At 40.3% G+C, this 14533-nt stretch overlaps 1 protein-coding gene across 11 annotated transcripts in view; it reads left to right on the forward strand.

The window, feature by feature from the left end:
- ABLIM1 (actin binding LIM protein 1) overlaps window positions 1-14533 on the forward strand; it is a 312026-nt gene that overhangs the window by 285767 nt on the left and 11726 nt on the right. For 6 of the 11 annotated variants that reach the window (XM_067709328.1, XM_067709325.1, XM_067709326.1 and 3 more), the window contains 4 exons: window positions 317-446; window positions 2603-2719; window positions 10495-10599; window positions 12303-12350. In XM_067709328.1, the coding sequence (XP_067565429.1) occupies window positions 317-446; window positions 2603-2719; window positions 10495-10599; window positions 12303-12350 (400 nt within the window). The remainder of the gene's footprint in view (window positions 1-316; window positions 447-2602; window positions 2720-10494; window positions 10600-12302; window positions 12351-14533) is intronic. The other 5 variants (XM_067709332.1, XM_067709333.1, XM_067709335.1 and 2 more) reach the window with 2 other exon arrangements.

Here is a 14533-nt window from a genome sequence, read left to right on the forward strand (position 1 = left end):
CGTAAAACTGAAAAGCACGATATAAGCGTGGTCATTGGCATTATTCCCTCTTTTCCCAGAGCTCTATCAACACTGGAGTTTATCCTTTTTACATCTTAAATCTTGGTAAAGGCAAGCACTACAGGTTTTGAACAAAAAGCACTAACCATGGAATGCTTGTTTGCATACCTACTTAAGGAATATGGCCCTAAAGTGTATACATGAACAGGTAGACGGGATAGTTCCTGGGTGACTTTGGTGCAACTTGATTTCACTTGAACCTGACAACAGCCTGCATGTATGCCTTGTGCTCCCACTTTCTCGCACTTGCTTCCAGGGGTACCAGGATGGGCGGGACCGGATGATCCACCGGTCCACCAGCCAGGGCTCCATCAACTCCCCTGTGTACAGCCGTCACAGCTACACTCCAACCACGTCTCGCTCTCCCCAGCATTTTCACAGACCTGGTAAGGGCACCTGTTCCCGGGATTCACTCTCTATAGAGTCATCCGTGTTTCTATGTGATTGTTTTCCCCACCGCTGATAGCGTATTTAAAAATCTGGCTGCCAAATCTATCTGCCCCTCTCCCAGAAAAACTTGCAAACTCCTATTCCATTGTAGTTTGTGTTATTTCTTTTCTCAAAACAAGAGTCATTTTATGGTTGTATTCATTATGACTTACTAAATAATTACATTTTGACAGTGAACACCTAGAAGCAAAGGAGGTTTTTTGGGTTTTTCAGACTTGAAGAAAATCTCAGCACTTTGAGACTTAAAATGGAGATCTCCAAAAGAAAATACGGTGATGTGCCTTTTAGGCTTATCTAAAATCTAAATCCAGTCATTTACTCGTGAGTTTATTATGTTTCCCCCATCCGGGCACATGGTATTACTAAGCATGCTTGGTTAAGAACCTGCTAGGAAGAAGTCTCATATACAACCTCGGGGTTGTATTTGGTAACTTTTAAGATGCCTTCCAACCTAAGATTTTGAATCAGACTTGGAAAATATAAAAACACTAGAGGGGTGCTATGATGGGGAATATTAAGAGTAGTGGACCTCATTTACCTTTATCTCGGCAGAACGTAGTCCCTTTTACTGTTAGTGGGTATCTCCTATGTAGAGTAGAAAAAGCATGGAGATCCCAGCACAGACCGAGGATTCCTGAGAAACAGATTCACCAAGGAAGATTTTGTCCTTCTAAACAAACTTGGTGTTGATATATGTCTATGAAGACTTCATTTTAAGCCTCTTGCTTCTGTGCAGGCTGATGAGAATAAGCCCATTCATATGCTAACGTGTTTTATAAAATATAAACCAAAGGACATGAACAGAATGTAAAAAGGCTGCAATCTTCTCTTTAAAGCCATAGATTTAATGCTTATAGAGGATTAAATTTTTACTTTTTGATCCTTCAATAAAGTATAGTTTTCTCTAGACTCAAATATTTACTCAGTATCTGTTGAGTTACGTTAAAGGAAAATTTTTCAGGAAAGAAATTCCTTTTATTTTTCATGTACGATGATATTCATTTTACTTCTGGGTTTGGATTTATGCCATTTTCTGTCTGGGTGATGAGAAATCCTTTATGCCACCACCCCTACGTATGGGTATACCCTGATACTGCAGCCGTACCCTTATCAGAATGATGCGAAGTTCACTGGGAAATTGTTGTTCGAGAGAATCCCTGGATAGCAAGGGAGTGGTCAGCCAGGGACATGGTTTCCCTAAAAGGTCATGTCCTCATTGGGCAGTAGAAAGTTTTCCTCTGTTCTAGTCATGGTTCTGATGCCAAGAGCCTGTAGAACATTCCGCATTCTAGCACTTCTCCTCCCCCTTCACAATACGTTATGGACATGCGTGATGTCAGTTGTTAGGGCTCATAATTATTTTTCGAGATGGGGCTCTGCTAGCATAGTCATGGTCAGCACAGAGCACCTCAGAGTATCCACTCCACACGTTCTAGATACCAGAGGATGACGCACGTCCTTAGGTCTGGGCTTAGGTTAACGGTCCATAACTGAGTTTCCAGCTCCCCTGGTGTTACCACTACCCAATTCTCAAGATCACAGGTAGCTCTTTGCTACCCAGGGGATACAGACAGGTTTCCCTTCTACATAGGAAAAGTAAAATTAAACTTGCAGTAGGAGACGTTTGCAGCTTAAAAAACAAAGAATCTGACCCTTATGTATAAGTATTTCTTTGCAAGGTTCTTGAAATGATTGTCGGTTTTGTACATGTGTTTCAGAGGGTTCTGTTTTGTTAGGTGCCTTTTAGAAACAGCTATGGTGGAGTCTAAGTGATGTGCCCAGTCCTGGCTCAGTGGTAGCTGGTGTCATCCTGACAGAACCTTCTGGTGGCCGTTCCCTCCCACTAAAACCATTTATCCTCGGAGAGTGAACTCTGTACTGACCTGAACCTGTTTGCAGACTCTCCCCACTTTGTGTAACCCTTCGTAGGTGCCTTCTTAACCCCTTTTCCTTCCTCCTTTTTCAGACTCTTGATTAACATTCTTGATTTTTTTTTCTCCCTTGGAATGATGGCGTTGTCCCTGCTCGTGTGTTAATTTGTGCTCTTCTTTTCTGTTTGCACCGTGTCCTGCCCCTGATCCTTGCTGCACAGAGCTGCTGTCTCCTGGTGTGCAGAGGTCCTTCCTGCACACCGGCAGCCTCAGCTCCGGCCACAGCGACTCCCGCCCCAACTCCCCTTTCCGACACCACTTCCTTCCCCATATCAAAGGTAAGGAGGCAGGCTTCTCCAGGCGGCACCCTGCATAGCCGAGATTTATTAGCACCCGGGGAAGGCTAATAAGGTGCATCTCCAAGAGTCAGCTCCGAGCTTTGGGCTTCTCAGCATGCCTGCGTGTGTCATGGCTACACCCAGCCGTGTCTTAGAACTGGCATAGCATCTCTCGGTAGGAGAAATATGTCATTTCTAAAGGGCTCTAGATGAAGAAACAGGAAACATGTTTGAGACCCTGAGATTTGTTAGCTACTGCTTAAGAAAAATATATATTATTATTTTGTTTTTCTCTGGTCAAAAGCAAAATATAATATATATCTGGGGAATCTTCCTGGTTTTCATATGTGTTATGGCTCAGCAAAAACAGTATTCAGCAACAAGGGTTCCAAAGTTGTCTTAATGGTGATAAGCCCCTTAACCATGTAACAATATTAAAATGTTTGGACGGTATGAAAGATCTATGGCAGCGTAACTTAAATTTATCTCCTTGAGACAACCCTTAGAGTAATCTTCCTTCGACCTGTCCTGATGTCTGCATGATGGAGAACAGGGACTTTGCCTTCTGTTTTCTGTTCCTGCCCATTTCTGCCCTTCCCTCTGTGCCGTTCCCATTGTTCTCATTGTCTGTTATGTTTCCGTGGCCATTCTCAATCGAGCCAAGAGCCCCAAATTTAAAATAAGTAGGAGCTCCCAGAGGATGCTTTTTCCGTAGTCTTGATTTGAACCAAATTAACCAAAGAAGATACCTTAAGGAGGGAGTAGCAGGCAAGCACAGATGTTGTCATGGGTCTTAAGACAGACCGAAGGGATTCTAACCCCGAGTTCCAAGAGCTCACGTCACTAACACTTTCTCAAGCAGCCTAAATGTTGTGCTCTTTGACTGAATTTCCTTTGCAGTCATTTTACAAGCATGCGATTTTAGCATTTTCTGTGCTGTAAAAATAACATTGCTGACAAGCTTATTTGAAGACACATACCGTTTGCCACTAGCAAAGAAATTTTTCAGCAGGTGCAGCACTTTCTAAAATTCTTGACAGGTTATTTAAAATTATTACTGCTAATTAGTATTTGGGGGAGGAAAGACCTTTATTATTTAGATGTCAAGATGATACTTTAGAGAATGTCTATAAAACCATAAGAAATTATTGAAAAAAACTTCAGAGATGTATTTTAAAGAGACTTTAATATAGAAGCCCTTGGCCAAATTAAGATTTTTGTTTCTTTGTTTCTAATATACAAGGGAAAATACATTTTTTTAATTCATTAAAATGTAAACTGCCTTATTTGGTTATTATATATTTCATCTTTCAGAAAGCTACTTTGTGTAGGATGAAAAATGTCATGTACCCTATAAAGTTATACAGAGTTTATACAAATAACACATCACAAAATATCAAGACTCAATACCTCGTGCTTGTGCACAGCCTTATGGCGAGATGGGCACCCATGTGGACACTGGAGTCCCGGCTTTGAATATAATCTCTGTCACATGCTAGCTATGGGACCTTGGATTGTAGACTTAACCTTCTGAGTGCCACTTGCCTCATCTATGAAACCTCTCCTAGGGTATTGGGGTGTGTGAGGTTGTCAAGTGAAAAAAAAAAAATCACAACGTGAGAGTGTGAATTAAATTTTATTTGGGGCAAAATGAGGGCTATAGCCCGGGAGACAGCACTGCAGATAGCTCTGAGAAACTGCTCCAGAGAGGCAGGGGGAAGGTCAGTATATAGGTGATTCTGGTGAAGGGAGAGTCCATGCAATCAGGCACATATTTTTTGCAGAAGGATTCTGCTAGTCTCGAGGAGCAGATGTCACCATGAAGGATTTTAGTGCTTTTCTAGATACGAGGAGATGCAAGAATTGGGCTCATAAAATCTTCTCCTGAAAGTATCTAACTCTCTGAAGACCTGTCCTGTCAGTTCTTCCCAGAGCACAGAGTGCCTCGTTCCTGATCTCCACCCTGAACTCCTTTCAGGGGGTGTTGAAGGTCAGCAGCTGCTGCGGCTCATGATCTCATCCTTATAGAGGTACATGGCAAGCGCCTATTAGTAGTTGGCAAGGTGAAATGCCCTGGTGTGTAGTGAGCACTCAACTCTGGTCCCTCTGTGACTTCCCCCTTGGCATGGTGTTCTTAGAGCACTTCCGGTTGCATCAGTCCATCACTCTTCACAGCGGCCCTATGAAGTAAAGTAGCAGGGGGCAGGCATGGGGGTGGATGAAGAGCTGAGGCCCTGGTTAAGTGACCCGGCCAAGGACTCACAGCTAGGAAGTGGCAGCACCAGGACTAGATAGACCCCAAGCCTTCCCATCCCTCATTCCTATGAGGGGGGTGTGTTTCGGCCTAAATGCTATACACGAAGTATAATTTTTAAAGCAAACTTTTATTTTCCATCTCTTTTTAACTAGAAAATTGCATTCTTATGGAGGCCAAGACAAACAGCTACTTTCAGGCATTTAAACTACAAAATTAACTTTTCAATAGAAATAATAAGTGGTTAGGAAAATTACAGTACTTCAGTGTGCCTAAATAATGCTTTATTAAAAGTATAGATACACAATCTTTTCTTTTTTCAGTCTGAATTCGAAGTACACAGTCAAATAGTATAGGTTTAAATTATAGAAAGCAATAGTTTGTTACTTCGAGCTTACGCTTAAAAAATACCTAATGGTCTCTCTCCCATTTTCTTTTTACTGGATATATGCCTACAGTTTGTTCAGATGAAATAGTTTATATACTTCAGATACAGAATATAATGTGCATAACAGTATATGCTTAGTTTTAAAATCAGCTTTTTGCTAAACTACAAAATCAATCATGCAGAATTTGTATATTAAAGATATTGCTTTAAAAGCCTAGTTTAGTTGAATAGCTAAATACGGATTCTGCAAAGAATTACGTCTTAGTTATTTTGAAAGACATGTATCCGTTTACATGAAACTCCTCTCCAGTCCAGGGGGAACGTATGATCATTAGAGAAACACATCTAAGATATCTTTAAAGAGCAAAGTCTCCCAGGGTTTTCCATGGCTCTTCATTTGAACATTCACTCTTTAACTTGGAGCTTGTTTTGCAATCTCAGGGAAATTATTTTTAAAACAAACGTAAGCCAAGGAGCTTGAGGACCCCAGGGTGGGATGTCCATCTCAGGAAGGTGTAGCTGAAAGCAGGGGTCCCCTTGCCCCTCTGGCAGCCAGAAGCCCACCTCCCACCTCCCAAGTCCAATTCTTGGCCCTTATTTCAGATGCATGTGGCCCAGGCCCTCAGGGTCCACAGAGCTGAGGACACCTGCATGGGTGTAGAGCTGAGATGCACATCACCAGCTTTCTCTCTATCTCGTTGGCTTCCCCATCCATTTTCTGTAATGCCCATCTCGTTTTCCATTGTGTTTTTTATTTCTGTTCTCTGACCTTCCTTGCAGCTTCATTCTATATCAGTATATCATTGTTGGGCCATTTGGACAAGTGCATGCCTATTTGGAAAAACTATTTTCACCTTGTTTTGGGTTTTGTGCCATGTTTGCACAGTTTCTCTTCCTTTCCCTTTGAAATACTGTTAGATATTTCCTTCTGTGTCCATGAATCAGATTTGCAAACAGGAGGGCTACATATATTAAGTCTCTTTGAAAGAAATCTTCCTTGTTTTGCCATAGATATGAGTTGCTATGATGCAAATATGTATTTGACACTTGCTGAAGGAAACCATAACGTTTATTGAAGCTTTAGACAAGGACCAGTAATCTTGAAACTCTGTCATGACATTCTAGTTGCTGCCAACTTTAAGGTCCCCTCGGAATTTATATTTTGGAACATAAGCACTTAGAGTCCAGAAGCTAAGTGTTGCCAGCCGTTTCCCACAGCAGACACTAGCATTGCCATTTAGATTGACTTGTCTTAGAATTTGTCACTGAGGCTCTCATGGTGGCGAAAAGAAGAATAAAAGTTGGACAGAGCGTTTGAATTTAAGTACAGTGGGAATCCTTCCAGTGAATGATCTCCCAAGGACTGAAAAATTGGCCTATTGGGCTGACTTGGAAGGAGCTGAAAATGAAGACCAAGAAATGTATATCTATATATACAGTAGCTTCTCACCCCAGGAGCTGAGATCACTAACAACTTAGATGAACCAATGCAAGGACTTATTTAAAGGAACAAAATGGCTACGAGTGTGATATATACACTATTATATGATATATACACTATTATGTTATTTTTAAACAATGTCAACACCAGGCTGATAGATGATGATGATGACGATGGTACCTTCCGTATATGATATTTCATCTGATGGCTTATACATCACTTTGCCTGAGTAATGAACTAAGCACGAAAATAACCTTTTAGGGCCTTCCTCAGTCATTTCCATCCAGGATAGAGTGAAACGTTTTATCACTTAAAGAAAGGGTGTTTAACTTAGAAAAGGCCTCATCTTGAGAATTTTTTTGTTAATGCCAAAATTTTTGATGCCTTTCGCATTTCAAGGACTAAGAATTTGGTACCTAGCAACATTATGTACCCTGAGACCTTTTCCCCAACGAGCCGTTGTGATGTGTGGAAATCATACTATGCAGGATCACTTAGATGGGTGTGTTGCTGAGTAGCTGTTTACCTAGTGTTTTCAAATGTCTCGTGGGAGATTTTAAATGATTATAGAGTTAAATCTACTTACAAAGACTTGAACATACTAGCGTTTTTTCTAGCCACTAGAAAGGTCAGTGGTTGCCGAAGATATGCTGCTAAGTAAAAAACTCTGCCCAACTGGAGACAGCATTCAGCCAGAATTCACCCTTTGGGAAGTCAGACAGTCATTCCATAGCCTTTGAGAGCCGTCGACCATGGAAGTGATGGGTTTCTACTGCCACTGGGCAGCAGAGCATCTTAATGATAGAATACTTGGGCAAATGCTAATTCTAATGACCTTAAACCTTGATGTCCCATATATGCAGCTATTTTTGTGTGTGCGTGACCCTGGCTAGTAACTATCAGAACAAATTTAATGGAGTTTCATCTGATTGGATATTATAAACAAAACCTGTGAGAACATTTCTCTCCCCCGAAAATCTGATGTTCTACAAGTACAGGAAGGTTAGAGGTGCAGGATTAAGGGCAGGGAGCAGTATGGTTTCAAAGCAGTAGCACCAGTGTTCAAGATAGGCAAGGTCTTCAGAAAAAAACCTCAAATAAAGCAAGAAAGTTGAGTCTCTCTAGAACTTCCTTTGAGAATAGCCCACAAGAATTATTCTGTTTTTTAATTATGGATTACTCTTGTGAATAATTTCTAATGTTTGTAGGAGTAAAGAATTCTTCTGAAGTGAAACAATTAAATTGGGGTTATTAAGGATCAACTCTAGGGAAAGCTATTTTAAAAAAAAAAGAAAAAAGGTACTATTGTGATCCCATTGCTGTGTCCTAGCATCCGGCTGCCTATAATTAAGAGAAAGATGATGGTTGATCCTGCAGTGGTGCTCACTAAATTAGGTCATTCATTGCTGTAGAATTAATTAGTTGGCCTACTTCAGTCTTTCATTCACAGACATTTATTAAGCCCTTAGTCGTGGCCAGGCACTGTGTTGAACACACAGAGGTAAATGAGATCTAGTTCTGATTCAGCCTTAGGGTTAAAGCAGGATTTTCTTCTAAACGTAAACTGTATTCTTCCTCCCCCTGCTTGCCTCTACCTGCGTTTTTTATATTAATTTTTTCAGACATGAGCTGGTTATTTCTCTTTAGGAGAGTGATAGGAAATGACGTCACTTTCTCTTTAAATGAGCTCTTTAATAGATCAGTGGCTGTAGGTGAAGCTTCATAATTTTTAGGAGCTAATATCTCACTCTAGTAAAGTCAGCATTATGATATATTGGGAGCCAGATGCTAAACTGACTCTTGAAACAAAAAAAGAAAAAAGGACAAAAGTTTTAGAACATGATAACCAAAAACCTGGACTCGAAATCTGAGACAGGAACAAATTCAGATCTCATATTCAGAATATCTTACTGCCCATTTGGTACAGATCTGTGCTCTGGTTATCTAAAACTATACATATCAAAAAATTAAAACCCTATTGAACGTGTTATTTTGAGACTCCAGCAATTGACATCTTTCATGCATTACTGGCCAGATTTAGAACAGTTTGATTTACTTGAAGAAATTGGCCCTTGTACACCTAAAACTAATATAATGTTATATGTCAGTTATATCTCAATTAAAAAAAAAATTTACGACAGTAAAAAAAAAATTGACTCCTCTATTTTCTGAAGATCTGTGATTTATTTAAAATTGTTAGCCTTAACTGATAGATATATTGGACTTAATCAAAATTTAAAACTTCTGTGCTTCAAAGGACACTATCAAGAAAGTAAAAGACAACCACAAAGTGGGAGAAAATATTTGCAAATCATATGTCTGATAAGAAACTTGTTATCCAGAATATGTAAAGAACCCTTACAACTCAATCATAAAAGTAATTACCTTACTAATTCATTAACTTTTGATAGTCCTATATCTTCTGGTGTATTCTTGCACGGATGTTCGCTCAGTCGTGGGGAAGGAGGACAGTAGGGTAAGAGCTGATCTCTTTCCGATTTTGCACAAGTCTCAATTCACCCTGCAGTTCTTATCCGAGGGAATGATGGTGGCTATGGGGGGGGTCCTCAAGGCTTTTGCAGCCAAGCCCAGCAGCGCGTTGCAGGCTCTTCCCCACTCCCACCTCCAAGAACGCCGTGCTGCCCAGCCACAGAGGCCCGTCCTGTTGCTCCCACACACCGTGGCCCTTCCTTCCCCGTGATGTTCCAGCTCCCTAGAATCTGGACCTTCTCACCCCTGCAGCCACCCATCCACCTGGTGAGCTTACTCTTCAATGACCAACTCAATTCTAGCATCTTTCTGTAGCCTTTATGAAAAATCAATGGTACCTTCATATGAGTGCCATAGAATTTTTCGCATACCCCCGAGTAAGCACTTATGTGGTATTACGTGTACTTGTCACTTATAAGTCTGTCTCCTTAGGTAGACCCTGATGAGGCCCCTTGCAGCCAGGCACCACATCTCATTCACCTACTTAGCTTCAATCGAAGCTCACTGCCCAGCCATAGTAGATGCTCAGTAAATGTCTCACTGATGGAATTTTTAGACTGGGTAGAGCCTCTTTTAAGAGAAAGGTAGAGAGAAGTATAAGTGGTCCCAAAGTACCTGGAAGAAAGGGGTCTGACTACTGTGTGTATTTCAAAGTGAAGCAACAGAAACATAGGCTGCAATGAAGGCACTTTGTGTTGCTCAGAGGAAGGACCACACAGGTTCCCAGACTCAGCCTCCCATTCAGAGAAATAGATTCTGATTGCCAGCCTCTGCCATTGTGCCTGGAAGTGATTGTTTTTGGGTTTGCATATCCCACCCCTTTACATGCTTGGGTTGTAAACCATCTGACGACTGACCCTGAATCATTAGCAAGTGACTTTCCATTCTTCTTAATGTACTTTCCATCTAATCAGTTTGCTGCCAGCTCACAGCCTTCAACCGCATGCCATTGGAATGATGCATCTTACCGCTCACTGCTTTTAACCTAGTTCCACTTGAACTCAAATCTCTCTTTTGGAAAATTCAACCTTATACCAGTCACCTTTGTGAGCCAAGTTGATGAACTGAGTTTGTTTCTTTGGTTTCTCCTTTTTGATGTACCTCCTTCCGGTTTGTTCATTTTGAATTTTTATTATGCTAGCTTTGTTTTCTTTCTTGCTCTCCCTTCTCTCATTTTGTTTTCTCCATTCTTCTCATTGGAGGCAATGAGCCATCCAGCGGCCGGAACTCCCCTCTCCCTTATCGGCCAGACAGCCGCCCTCTCACTCCAACTTACGCTCAGGCCCCTAAACATTTCCATGTTCCAGGTAGGAGCTGACATGGTCTGTGTCTTGGTGTCCTGTCACCGTGCAGAATGTAGCCTTGTCGCCTCTGTCTCGTCTCCATTTCTCATGCTCTTTTAACTGAGATGCTCACAGCCGACAAACCCTAAATTGCAGGACCTGACCTAGAGGGCCTTTCAAAAGCTTTGTATGGGAGATGCCAGGATTGTATTGAAGGTTTACATTTTCTCTAAAATTTTTGAAGGGGGATGGGAGGCAGAGGGTGAAGGAATAAGGGTTGAGTTGCTTCGTTTTGTCTTGTTTTGACAAAAATTTTAATTTTACCCTTATGTTAGTACCTTCTGAGATACCACTCTGTGGTTTAGTGTCATTGTCTAACACAATGGCAATCTAGTTACCTTCTCAGCCTAAAGACTGAACCACAGTGTTCTTGAGAGTACTTTTATTTTATCTGTTTGTCTCCAGTGTGGAGATTCTTTCTATGGACTTTTCAGGGAGCTGAAAAATTGGGTCATTTGGAGGGTCTTTCTGCAGTGTGTAATTAACTAACCACCTCCATAGCCCACAGAGACATCTTGCAATTTAGGCTTGGTGCTATAAGCTTTGCTGTCATGGTACAAATAGTAATTTGCCATCAGGAACTGGAAAAATCAGAACCCATCAGTATCTTAATATTTAGGGTCAGCTCACAATCTTTGTGAAGGCAAGATTGGCCGTCAGAAGTCATGATATTATTTTTCCGTCAGAAGTACATTGTTTTGCTTCTTTTAGCTACTGAAAGTGGTTTAATAAATTACCCATTATGTTAATGTTAGCATACATATTTGGAATCTGTAGTAGTTTTTCTCTTTTGCATTCCAAACTTACCTAGAAGTTTGAACAGAGGAAAGTTCAATGGGCTTCATACCACTGAGATAGCACTGCCTTTAAAAAATACATATAAATGAAGTTTCATCGAACCTTGAAAATCAGTGTTGTATGTTTGCAACTTTTTTCATAAAGAATGCCCAACCAGGATCCAGTGCCCAAGATTCTGGGGAAACCTTTTGAAACCTACTGAGTATTTGCAGTCAAAGTTTAATGGTTGCATAATCAAATGGGGTTCTATATAAATATATGAATAGTATTTGGCATCTCCTTACTCTTCCTTTCTTTTGTAAAATTTGGCCTATACAAACTAGGATTTTGTCAAACATCCTGTCAATACATCAGACTAGCCTCGCACCTAAAAATTGTTTCTATGTTTTACAAAAATATACTCTTAATTTTCACTACATCGCTTTCCACTGTTCCACTCATTAGTTGAAAAGTAAATTGAGCCACTGGTCTCTACTGGCAGCTCAATTTCGAGACAGTAGCAATTTGGGGATCTTCCCCAAACTGGTTACGTCTTCCTCACCATCACAGTATCTGCACTGCTTGCATTTCTTCCTGTTTTAACCCCACTTTTAGTGAAGTGTATATTTGAAATAAATGGCTCATGAGTGAATGACATCTCTCTATATCCTAAGATGTATTACAAAGGATTCCATGTCACATGTCTATAGTAATTCACTCATTCCTGTAATTTCTTCTTCCAGTAACCTCAATCTTTGTAATACAAAAGTTAACCTTCTGGGTTATTTTTGTTGGAGAATCTTCAGTTTGGTTTGCCTCTTGGTTGATCTGTTTTTCCCATCGGTGGATGCCTCCCCGTAATCACACACCTTTGCTTTTCATTTCCACAGATCAAGGGATCAACATTTACCGAAAACCACCCATCTACAAACAGCATGGTAAAACCCGCTTTCCTCCGCGTAGCTTTTAAGTAGCAACGTCAGCTGAACTCTTCACTGTCCTCTGAAAGGCTTACCTGCTGCTGCTTTTGAGAATCAAACTGGGGCGTCCAGTGTATTATGCCTTTGTGGTCTCCTATGATGCAAATATTGTGAAGTCGGTTTTCCTAGATAGAGAACACTTAGCTTGATTAGGAAACTCCTAGCTTATTTCTGAGCCCATCAAACCATGTATCATTACACTCATAGAGAAGGAAAGGTACGGTCACACAGTAATTCACAAACTCCCTAACAAGACTGTTTTGGGGGGGCCATCAAATAATTTAACCAACCTCTCTGATAATTTTGATGAGCTTGCAATTAGTTTAACTAATTAAAACTAGTGAAGGCTAGCTACCTAAAAATTAATTTGACCAAGGGAATTCCCTGGCGTTCCAGTGGTTAGGACTCTCTGCTTCCATTGCAGGGAGCACAGGTGCGATCTCTGGTCAGGGAACTAAGATACCGCAAGCTGTGTGGCCAAGAAAACATTAACTTGACCAAGCTTCCATCAGCCTGACTGTCCAGTTCCCCAGTTTCTGATGGAGCATGCAGATGTCTGCACCCTGTAGTAGAGGGGATGGGACTCATGCTGAGACAGAGGCCCTAGCCTTGATCCCAGCTCTTCACCTAAACGGTTCTGTGATATCAGAAACGTAACCTCTGTCCCTCAGTTTTCTCATCTGCAAAAACCAGTACATTAGGCCAGCTTGTCTCTGAAATTCCTGCAAGCTAAGAACCACTGATGTGGATTTATAATTGTGTTTTCCTTTTCTGGGAATATAGAATTTTTAAACCCAGGAAATCATATTACTCTTTGTAAATCACATTTCCCTCCAACATTATTAGGTCTCTATAGATTCAGCTGCTGTAAATCTTTGTGAATTGGTAGAAAGCCAAGCCTGGTCTCCAGGTGATTTCAGAAAATTATACACAAATTGTGCCTGGAAATTTGAAGGCTGCCTTTAGAATCCAGTTGACATTAATGAGTCCTAAAGGCTTAGGATGACATGAAAAGCAAATAGAGTTGAAAATGCAAAAAGGAAAAAAATTTCAGGCCAACATTCTAGGGGAAAAAGAATGTATGTATTGCAATGGTTCTAGAACTATGATTTTTTTTATCTGTGTTTTTTTTTTTGAGTTTACACCATGTGCTTGCTTTTTTAAGTTTCTTAACCTTGTTTTTGTTTGCTTTTTTTATGGTTTAATGTCTTCTCACCCACTCATTAACATGTGAATGTTTACTGACTTCACCAATTCTAATGCGTAAGTACTGTTTGAAGTCTGGCTTTAAAAATATATATATTTTTTAATTTAAGAATAAGATTCCCAGTTTGATTTATCAGTTTATAGAGACTTTTTTTAAAATACTAAAATCTCTAAGACCCTGACTCTCCAAATAAAAATAATCAAATACTTAAGATTTAAAAAGATAGGATAATGTTAGGTTATTTATTTGGAAGGGATTAGTTTGCTTCTTTTTGTGAAATTGACTTTACTCTTTACTTTCTTTCAGTCTCTTGTAATTAAGAGTAGCACAACCAGAGCGGTACATCCCAAAGGACATTCTGCAAAAGAGCAATTCTCTGTGATAGAAATAGATGTCATACCAAAAACTGGTGTCTATGCCCTGTGCATTTGGAAAATGCTAGACTTAAATAAAGTACACTTCTTAGTCTTTAATATGCTAACACATATAGTCCTTCTTTAAGAAGAGGATATAGTGTGCAGTGTTTTCCAAGCTGATTTTATCTTTTATACTCATGAGGTTAGAAATTCAGGAAAAATACTGTTCCATGCCTGGCTGAGAATTTATCCCTTATTATTATGTAGGGCGACCTCAGTCAAGTTACTTAAGCAAATTGAGACCCAGAAAGTTACTTAAAAAATGTGGAATTGGAGATGAAAATTCAAAACGTTACTTCCAGATTTAAAAATCTGTGAGCCCAGGGAGGGGGGCAAATTTTATTTATAGCATTATAAATATATTGTGGAATGTTTAGTAACATCCCAGGTCAGCTTGCAGAATTAGCCAGAATCAGGGACTGACCATTTAACCTGGTTTGTTTTGCTCCACTTCTGTGATTCCATCTGGGGCTCTAAGCCAATGACTCCACCTATCAGCACAGCCATTAAGAACTCTG

This window comes from Pseudorca crassidens, chromosome 16 (assembly GCF_039906515.1).
Source record: "Pseudorca crassidens isolate mPseCra1 chromosome 16, mPseCra1.hap1, whole genome shotgun sequence".
Taxonomy (NCBI): Eukaryota; Metazoa; Chordata; class Mammalia; order Artiodactyla; family Delphinidae; genus Pseudorca; species Pseudorca crassidens.